Source organism: Penaeus chinensis, chromosome 1 (genome assembly GCF_019202785.1).
Source record: "Penaeus chinensis breed Huanghai No. 1 chromosome 1, ASM1920278v2, whole genome shotgun sequence".
Taxonomy (NCBI): domain Eukaryota; kingdom Metazoa; phylum Arthropoda; class Malacostraca; order Decapoda; family Penaeidae; genus Penaeus; species Penaeus chinensis.
Genome location: NC_061819.1, coordinates 38474424 through 38486277, shown reverse-complemented (window position 1 = coordinate 38486277; position 11854 = coordinate 38474424). Strand labels below are relative to the sequence as shown.

Genomic DNA, 11854 nt, shown 5'->3' with positions numbered 1-11854 from the left:
CAACACCTATGGGTTTATTGTTTCATCTCTACGGAATTAGTGAAAATGATTGCATTTTTCATAAATAGGATGAAGCTTAAGCTTACCATGGATGATAAAATCAACTGTTGTGAAAAAATGAACATCACTATTCAACTATTCTAAGAAAAAGTGGCATAAAACATCAGTTCATAAAATCATTCTTAGTTTGTTTTTTTTTGTTTTTTTTTTGGGGGGGGGGGATATTATAAATACTAAAAAACTCAAAGAAATAATGAATAATATACTGCAAAAAATATATATATATATATATTACATGCCACTCCATTCTTTTAGAAAAGAGTGATATATCAATATCTTCAATAAATATATCATAGATCTTCAAGAAGTAAATACTTATTTTCCAACATTTAAATGCTAACATGATCACAGAGAGGAATACTATTATTAATACATACAATAATAGCAAGAGAAAAAGCAAAAGTACAAATAACAGAAATAGTAATAATAACAACAGCAATAGCAAATAGTACTTTAAACAGCAGCAGCAAGAGCAATAAGAAATAATAAGAATGGTATTAATAATGACAATGACGATGATGATGATGATGATGATTATGATTATGATGACTATGACTATGACTATGACTATGACTATGACTATGACTATGACTATGACTATGACTATGACTATGACTATGACTATGACTATGACTATGACTATGACTATGACTATGACTATGACTATGACTATGACTATGACTATGACTATGACTATGACTATGACTATGACTATGACTATGACTATGACTATGACTATGACTATGACTATGACTATGACTATGACTATGACTATGACTATGACTATGACTATGACTATGACTATGACTATGACTATGACTATGACTATGACTATGACTATGACTATGACTATGACTATGACTATGACTATGACTATGACTATGACTATGACTATGACTATGACTATGACTATGACTATGACTATGACTATGACTATGACTATGACTATGACTATGACTATGACTATGACTATGACTATGACTATGACTATGACTATGACTATGACTATGACTATGACTATGACTATGACTATGACTATGACTATGACTATGACTATGACTATGACTATGACTATGACTATGACTATGACTATGACTATGACTATGACTATGACTATGACTATGACTATGACTATGACTATGACTATGACTATGACTATGACTATGACTATGACTATGACTATGACTATGACTATGACTATGACTATGACTATGACTATGACTATGACTATGACTATGACTATGACTATGACTATGACTATGACTATGACTGTGACTATGACTATGACTATGACTATGACTATGACTGTGACTATGACTATGACTATGACTATGACTATGACTATGACTATGACTATGACTATGACTATGACTATGACTATGACTATGACTATGACTATGACTATGACTATGACTATGACTATGACTATGACTATGACTATGACTATGACTATGACTATGACTATGACTATGACTGTGACTATGACTATGACTATGACTATGACTATGACTATGACTATGACTATGACTATGACTATGACTATGACTATGACTATGACTATGACTGTGACTATGACTATGACTATGACTATGACTATGACTATGACTATGACTATGACTATGACTATGACTATGACTATGACTATGACTATGACTATGACTATGACTATGACTATGACTATGACTATGACTATGACTATGACTATGACTATGACTATGACTATGACTATGACTATGACTATGACTATGACTATGACTATGACTATGACTATGACTATGACTATGACTATGACTATGACTATGACTATGACTATGACTATGACTATGACTATGACTATGACTATGACTATGACTATGACTATGACTATGACTATGACTATGACTATGACTATGACTATGACTATGACTATGACTATGACTATGACTATGACTATGACTATGACTATGACTATGACTATGACTATGACTATGACTATGACTATGACTATGACTATGACTATGACTATGACTATGACTATGACTATGACTATGACTATGACTATGACTATGACTATGACTATGACTGTGACTATGACTATGACTATGACTATGACTATGACTATGACTATGACTATGACTATGACTATGACTATGACTATGACTATGACTATGACTATGACTATGACTATGACTATGACTATGACTATGACTATGACTATGACTATGACTATGACTATGACTATGACTATGACTATGACTATGACTATGACTATGACTATGACTATGACTATGACTATGACTATGACTATGACTATGACTATGACTATGACTATGACTATGACTATGACTATGACTATGACTATGACTATGACTATGACTATGACTATGACTATGACTATGACTATGACTATGACTATGACTATGACTATGACTATGACTATGACTATGACTATGACTATGACTATGACTATGACTATGACTATGACTATGACTATGACTATGACTATGACTATGACTATGACTATGACTATGACTATGACTATGACTATGACTATGACTATGACTATGACTATGACTATGACTATGACTATGACTATGACTATGACTATGACTATGACTATGACTATGACTATGACTATGACTATGACTATGACTATGACTATGACTATGACTATGACTATGACTATGACTATGACTATGACTGTGACTATGACTATGACTATGACTATGACTATGACTATGACTATGACTATGACTATGACTATGACTATGACTATGACTATGACTATGACTATGACTATGACTATGACTATGACTATGACTATGACTATGACTATGACTATGACTATGACTATGACTATGACTATGACTATGACTATGACTATGACTATGACTATGACTATGACTATGACTATGACTATGACTATGACTATGACTATGACTATGACTATGACTATGACTATGACTATGACTATGACTATGACTATGACTATGACTATGACTATGACTATGACTATGACTATGACTATGACTATGACTATGACTATGACTATGACTATGACTATGACTATGACTATGACTATGACTATGACTATGACTATGACTATGACTATGACTATGACTATGACTATGACTATGACTATGACTATGACTATGACTATGACTATGACTATGACTATGACTATGACTATGACTATGACTATGACTATGACTATGACTATGACTATGACTATGACTATGACTATGACTATGACTATGACTATGACTATGACTATGACTATGACTATGACTATGACTATGACTATGACTATGACTATGACTATGACTATGACTATGACTATGACTATGACTATGACTATGACTATGACTATGACTATGACTATGACTATGACTATGACTATGACTATGACTATGACTATGACTATGACTATGACTATGACTATGACTATGACTATGACTATGACTATGACTATGACTATGACTATGACTATGACTATGACTATGACTATGACTATGACTATGACTATGACTATGACTATGACTATGACTATGACTATGACTATGACTATGACTATGACTATGACTATGACTATGACTATGACTATGACTATGACTATGACTATGACTATGACTATGACTATGACTATGACTATGACTATGACTATGACTATGACTATGACTATGACTATGACTATGACTATGACTATGACTATGACTATGACTATGACTATGACTATGACTATGACTATGACTATGACTATGACTATGACTATGACTATGACTATGACTATGACTATGACTATGACTATGACTATGACTATGACTATGACTATGACTATGACTATGACTATGACTATGACTATGACTATGACTATGACTATGACTATGACTATGACTATGACTATGACTATGACTATGACTATGACTATGACTATGACTATGACTATGACTATGACTATGACTATGACTATGACTATGACTATGACTATGACTATGACTATGACTATGACTATGACTATGACTATGACTATGACTATGACTATGACTATGACTATGACTATGACTATGACTATGACTATGACTATGACTATGACTATGACTATGACTATGACTATGACTATGACTATGACTATGACTATGACTATGACTATGACTATGACTATGACTATGACTATGACTATGACTATGACTATGACTATGACTATGACTATGACTATGACTATGACTATGACTATGACTATGACTATGACTATGACTATGACTATGACTATGACTATGACTATGACTATGACTATGACTATGACTATGACTATGACTATGACTATGACTATGACTATGACTATGACTATGACTATGACTATGACTATGACTATGACTATGACTATGACTATGACTATGACTATGACTATGACTATGACTATGACTATGACTATGACTATGACTATGACTATGACTATGACTATGACTATGACTATGACTATGACTATGACTATGACTATGACTATGACTATGACTATGACTATGACTATGACTATGACTATGACTATGACTATGACTATGACTATGACTATGACTATGACTATGACTATGACTATGACTATGACTATGACTATGACTATGACTATGACTATGACTATGACTATGACTATGACTATGACTATGACTATGACTATGACTATGACTATGACTATGACTATGACTATGACTATGACTATGACTATGACTATGACTATGACTATGACTATGACTATGACTATGACTATGACTATGACTGTGACTATGACTATGACTATGACTATGACTATGACTATGACTATGACTATGACTATGACTATGACTATGACTATGACTATGACTATGACTATGACTATGACTATGACTATGACTATGACTATGACTATGACTATGACTATGACTATGACTATGACTGTGACTGTGACTATGACTATGACTATGACTATGACTATGACTATGACTATGACTATGACTATGACTATGACTATGACTATGACTATGACTATGACTATGACTATGACTATGACTATGACTATGACTATGACTATGACTATGACTGTGACTATGACTATGACTATGACTATGACTATGACTATGACTATGACTATGACTATGACTATGACTATGACTATGACTATGACTATGACTATGACTATGACTATGACTATGACTATGACTATGACTATGACTATGACTATGACTATGACTATGACTATGACTATGACTATGACTATGACTATGACTATGACTATGACTATGACTATGACTATGACTATGACTATGACTATGACTATGACTATGACTATGACTATGACTATGACTATGACTATGACTATGACTATGACTATGACTATGACTATGACTATGACTATGACTATGACTATGACTGTGACTATGACTATGACTATGACTATGACTATGACTATGACTATGACTATGACTATGACTATGACTATGACTATGACTATGACTATGACTATGACTGTGACTATGACTATGACTATGACTATGACTATGACTATGACTATGACTGTGACTATGACTATGACTATGACTATGACTGTGACTGTGACTATGACTATGACTATGACTATGACTATGACTATGACTATGACTATGACTATGACTATGACTATGACTATGACTATGACTATGACTATGACTATGACTATGACTATGACTATGACTATGACTATGACTATGACTATGACTATGACTATGACTATGACTATGACTATGACTATGACTATGACTATGACTATGACTATGACTATGACTATGACTATGACTATGACTATGACTATGACTGTGACTATGACTATGACTATGACTATGACTATGACTATGACTATGACTATGACTATGACTATGACTATGACTATGACTGTGACTGTGACTATGACTATGACTATGACTATGACTAAAAAAAAATTGGGAGATATTCTTACTTTTAAAGAACCTCTGAGAAGACAAGCGGAAAATCGAAATCCACATCAAAACCATAACAAATGTCAAAACATCATGGTAAATGTATAAATATGTCACAGGAAGAGAAAGACTGGGCAGATTTGCAAGACCAGCTTTTTGGTAAAGGTTGGGTAACAACTACTGCCATCCTTGAAAACTTTCGGGCCTTTGGCAATCAAAGTGCACACATTCTCATGATCTCTGCATTGGTGAAACTCCAGTGATCAGTAAGCATGAAATGAGACTTTATATTCCTTTCTTCTCTTTTCTTTATACATTTCTATAAATCTAAGTAAAGAGTGATTAATACTCATTTTACAGACTGACAGTAATAAAGTAACAATATTCAGAGTGCAGAAATGGGTTGAAATAAAGTGGATACTAAACTATACATTATATGCTACTTTAATGACTTTCACTTAATTTACTCCTGACTGCACATCTAAAAAATGGTCACAAGATACAAAAAAAAAAGCATAATGGGCTTTCCATACCACAAACAAAAACAAAAAGAACAACTTGAAACTTTCGAAGACTATACCACATCACAATACTAGAAATCTGCAGCACTCACTTTCTGACGGAGAGGCATCCAAATCTCAATGCTGCCGACATACTCATAGGTTTGCCAAGAATATCTGGGTTTACTTGGTTTGGTAGAATGTAGCAGTCCCTGGGGAAAAAGCATACCATTAAATCACACCAATTTTTATTAGCCCTACACGACTGAAACAAAAAACACTTATAGAGGGCAAACTGAAAACATCATATTTCTCTTTTTGGAACTGCCATACTTCTCACTAGTCTACACTGTATTACTAAAAAAATATATACCCTTTTGTATATTTTATAACAAAAGCTATAAATATGCAAAAAGGTATCATATCTAATAAATAATTAAAAAACTGAATGTCATATATTTTTTGACTTGAAAATTACCTAAAAGAAAGCTTTCTATACATGATCATTGCATCTAAAGTTCTAAGGTCCCCACACTACTACCGGAATCCCACTCGGATCAATGATTCATCTCTACTCAGAGGATATACCTAGAAATTATTCTGCACTCTGAGAGCAAAAACCTCCAACAATACCCAGACCAAGCTGCAAGAGAAAGAGAATGAGAAAGAGAAAGAGAGAGAGAAGAATAAAAAAATATCCCAGTTACAAAAATAATCAGTCTATCTTAAAGCAAATCCATTTTCTGTGACAGTTCACACAGATGGAGAATCACTTAAATCCCAGCTTTGATCAAATTGCTGAATCTGATTATCAACATAATCTAAAAAAATAGCATGAATTCCACAAAAAATTACCACATCAGTGGAGGCAATGACCTTTTCTTAAACTTGAAATTACATAAACATACAAAAATGTAAAAGACATGACAAGTATGAGAACCCTTAGCCTCCTCCCTAATACTTTCACATTCTATATCAGACCATCCAAAAATACGTTTCTTGGAGCAGAGAAAAGAAACAACTTTAATTCTCTCATGCCCAGACACTCACACAAAAGAGAGCTTGCCTACAAGGGTTAAAAGTAAGCTCTAAGAAGGTCATATTTCTCAAATTACCTAAACGCATTCTCCTCAACCTTCAGTCTCTTCTGCAGGTGTGCTAAAGCAGCCGTCTCTCCGCCAACATAAACTGATTCTTCGTCGCATTCCTTATTCCAACCAAGTTCCCCTGGCGTTGGGATGTGAGGACATAGCTGAAAATAAGTTTATTCTCATCATTCCCATCTCTTCTATTCAAAGCGTTCTTTCAGGTATCTATCAACCAAAAATCATAGCATTCACAGATATGACATGAACTTCCCTCCAAAAGTAATGCCACTCATTTCTAAACAAGACAAAGAACTCACTATCAACAAGAAATCCTCCTTACCTGTAACTTCATGGCAAGTTCATCTGAAATTTCTCCAAAAATGACATCATCCCACTCGACATCAGGTACTGGCCGATTGGGAGGACCTAATACTGCTGACGCTTGCTGCACAACAAACAGTGGTAAAGATTTAAGGAGGAAGTACTAGTTGCTTTCATTATGAATGTTCTACCATTCAGAAAAAGGGGGGGAAATGCTCCCTGAAAGAGGAAGGGAGGGAGTGAAGGAGGTAAAGGGAAGGAGCAAAAAATAGAGAAATACCATAAAAAGGAATAAAAGTAAAATATACAGAAAAAGACAAGCTAAAGTAAGAATGAGAGGTGGAGAGACAGAAAGAAAGAGAAACACAGACTAAGAAAAAGAGGCCAACAGGAAACAGACAGACAGAGAGAGAATGAGAGAAAGGGAATAAAAAAGATCATACAGAAGACAATTCAAATGTTTTATTTTTTCATTAATTGATATTCTCTGGATATTCCAAAAGTCTTAAAGATAAAAAGCTCAAGATGAATTCTGGCATTATGATCACCTTTCATTAAAAACCTTTAAAAATGCAGAGCCAAAACTTACCACAAACATTTCATAGGTCAAAGGGGGCTGACCTCCATTAGTTTCAATAATTTCAAATGGATCCCAAAGCGTGTGAGAGATTTTCTCCACGATCTCTATGCCGAGCTCTTTGCACTGACTGCGTACCTGGTTGTCGCGTTTATTCCATATCGCCTCACAGTCCTGAAAATATATAAAGTTCCTTTAACAGCTTGCACTTGTAACATTCCAAATACAAGAATCTACTGTATTTAATTTCATATGTCTGTCTTGTCTGTCTGTCTGTCTCTGTCTGTCTCCCCATCACTCAATCATCTCCTTTCATTTTCTTTGCCCCTCATTTTCTATATGCCATCTACTATCACTTTCCCTCTCTTCCCCTCCCTCCCTCTCCTTCTCACTCTCCTTTTTTTTCCCTCTTTCTTTCACTCAATCTCTCTCCATTTCTCTCTCTCCTTTTCTTTCTTTTACTCTCTCTCTCTCTCTCTCTCTCCCTCTCTTTTTCTTTTTCCCTTTCCCCTCTCCCTCTCCCTCTCCCTCTCCCTCTCCCTCTCCCTCTCCCTCTCCCTCTCCCTCTCCCTCTCCCTCTCCCTCTCCCTCTCCCTCTCCCTCTCCCCATCCCTCTCCCTCTCCCTCTCCCTCTCCCTCTCCCTCTCCCTCTCCCTCTCCCTCTCCCCCTCCCCCTCCCTCTCCCTCTCCCTCTCCCTCTCCCTCTCCCTCTCCCTCTCCCTCTCCCTCTCCCTCTCCCTCTCCCTCTCCCTCTCCCCCATTTTTTCTCTTCCTCAACTTCTCAATTTTATCTTACATATATTCATGATCAATTTTTGCCTTCTCTCTTTTATGTGTCTGTTCCATCACAATTAAAATTCATGTAAAGAAAAAGAAAATTACAAAGCAGATAAATGAATATAAGAATCATGCTATACTGTGCTTTTAGGAAATATTTGTATTTAATGTCATACTGACTACGTCCTTTTTCTTGTATTTGCAAACTTACCTGTTCAAAGGTCAGCCGAGTTATTCTAATTTCAGCATGAAGCATCTTAATTACATCCGCAGGTTTTCCTTTGAATATAAACAGCTGACCACCAACTGCCCTTAGTTGAGCATCCAAATCACACAGTGCTTCCGTCAAAAACTGCATGCGGTTATAACCTGCAACCTCCGTCCCTGAAAATATATCAGCAATATAAGGTAAAGCCAATCTTTGTCACATTCTGATATTGAGGCATCTTTGAAGTGTGTCATAATAATGTTTAAGCACACATATGATATTGTCATAACAAACTGTCAACAGTATCATTTACATAATGAAAAGCCTTAAATAAGAGACTTTACCTGCCGTTTCTCCATCATGAATGAATATGGCATAAAATTTTTTCGGCATCTTTCACAGAGTGTAATAAAGCTGGGTTGTCATGGAGCCTCAACCCATGCCTGAACCAGTGCACTGAAGTCTTAGTCATTGTTGCCTGAAAATGAAAACAGGTGATTAAACACAATATGTACTGACATTAATACAAAAAAGAGATATATAAAACCTGTGAGTATAATAAATAATGTGAATGCCATTTGTGAATGTGAAAGGGAACTAAAGTATTTTTCAGTTTATTTTCCATTAACACATATTTGCTTCTTTTACAGTGGAAATGGTGAATGAGATGCTGGATGCTAATCCAAAAAGAGATATTAACCCAATGTCTGTGGGTTTATGTACTGTCCCCTTTAGATTTTTGTGAGTTTTGTTACAACAGATGAATTGATGTGTGCCAGCACCAAGGAGTCTATCAGTTGGCCCTAATGGCCATGCCTGATTTACCCATTCCTTCAATTTGCAGGAAATTATGTTCTTCTTTCTTCTTGACACTGTTATCATTCTTACTGATATTATGATTATTAAATTGTTATCAAAATATTAATAACATCAAACCTGCGCTAAATGGGTTAAGAGAATGAGAAAGAGGGGCATATCAGATGGACAATGCATTAATAACTGATTATGCAGCCAAATACATTGTTATGCACAGAGCCAAGAGCGAGCATACCACACACAACAGCAAAGGTTCATATGCATATATGTACCTGCACTCCCTTGATAGACACTTCCAAAGACCTCCACTTCCTCCTCTTTGCCAGCCTTCCACACAGTAGCTTCCTTATACTCCAAAGTATCAAGTGTTTTATCTGATATTTCAAGTACTATTTTCCATACCAGAAAAGTCAGATCAAGCAATAAAAGTAACAGATACAAAATGTAGAACACAGTGACATATTCTGGAGACCTAGATGGTCCAACGATCATAAGGGTTAGCCTAGTATTCTACTGTAAATGTAGATGTATTCACTCAGCAGGGTTGTAGAAGCCATATGTAGAACTATCCACTCAGCATTGGTTAGTGTCTGACAGATTAGGTACTAATCTATCTATCTATCTATTTATATACTGTACATATGAAGTGTTTGGAGGAAAACAAACCTAAAATACTATAATCATATATATATAAATCAAAATAGTATTCTCAATGCCTGTACTAGATGGCCTGTTTTCCAATGAGAAGACAGCAGTGACCAGTTCCAGTGCTCTGTCATGGATACACTTCCTTAAAACATTTCTTCAAACACTCTAGCCTGCCCTGTGACTAACCTCCTATTGAGCTGACCACCGCTTCTCTTTAGCCTGTATAAGGAAGTAAAGCTCATCCACTGTTGATATTGCATCAAATAACTTTTTTCCTTTGAATTTGTGAAAGAACTAACATGGAGGAAGTTGTTTTTGAATTCTTCCCTCTGTTATATTACTCAGTTTTAACCTTTACATCTATTTAAAACTGCACCAATACCCAGATGAGTTTGAATATTTTACCCAATATCTTAAATTGCTTATTTCCAAGCATGCTATTAATTTTCTTTCATAGTTTACCCTATAATTTCTTCCTCTACTAGCAGACTCAAGATATACAAGGTTTCTATACGTTACTTCCTATTTGTAAAAAATGGCTCGATGGCTCGGTGGACTTAGATACCCAAGAACTGATCTAGTATTTGCAAATTTGATTAGAAACCCAACTATTCCCAACATACAAGGAGGGAAGAGTAACCAAAAGAACCTATAGGTCAAAGCAACAAGTACCTCATCTTATATGAGTATTAGATGTTGAGAGCTATTCTTCAGTACCAAAAACCATAGAATTACCTAATGTGGCCCTTTTCTGTACCCTCACCCTTATCTGGTTAATTAGTAAGATTCACAGTCAGTTTCAGAATCTGACAATCTGGGTTTCTAAATAAAGAGTGTAGTTTTATTTATCTTGAAGAAATCTCAGACTCTTCAGACAGACACTTCCTGCACAATTTGAAAATAAAGATGATGCAAAATAATAACATACGATTAATTTA

The 11854-nt window shown here is 35.1% G+C and overlaps 1 protein-coding gene across 1 annotated transcript in view; it reads right to left on the bottom strand.

The window, feature by feature from the left end:
• Nucleotides 1-9924, bottom strand: part of LOC125041533 (cryptochrome-1-like) — a 15641-nt gene extending 5717 nt beyond the window's left edge. Inside the window, 8 exon segments of the mRNA XM_047636591.1 lie at nucleotides 6131-6221; nucleotides 6595-6693; nucleotides 7597-7733; nucleotides 7910-8014; nucleotides 8480-8641; nucleotides 9456-9628; nucleotides 9797-9837; nucleotides 9839-9924. Of these exon segments, the coding sequence (XP_047492547.1) occupies nucleotides 6131-6221; nucleotides 6595-6693; nucleotides 7597-7733; nucleotides 7910-8014; nucleotides 8480-8641; nucleotides 9456-9628; nucleotides 9797-9837; nucleotides 9839-9924 (894 nt within the window).
• Between the last annotated feature and the right edge of the window lie 1930 nt (nucleotides 9925-11854).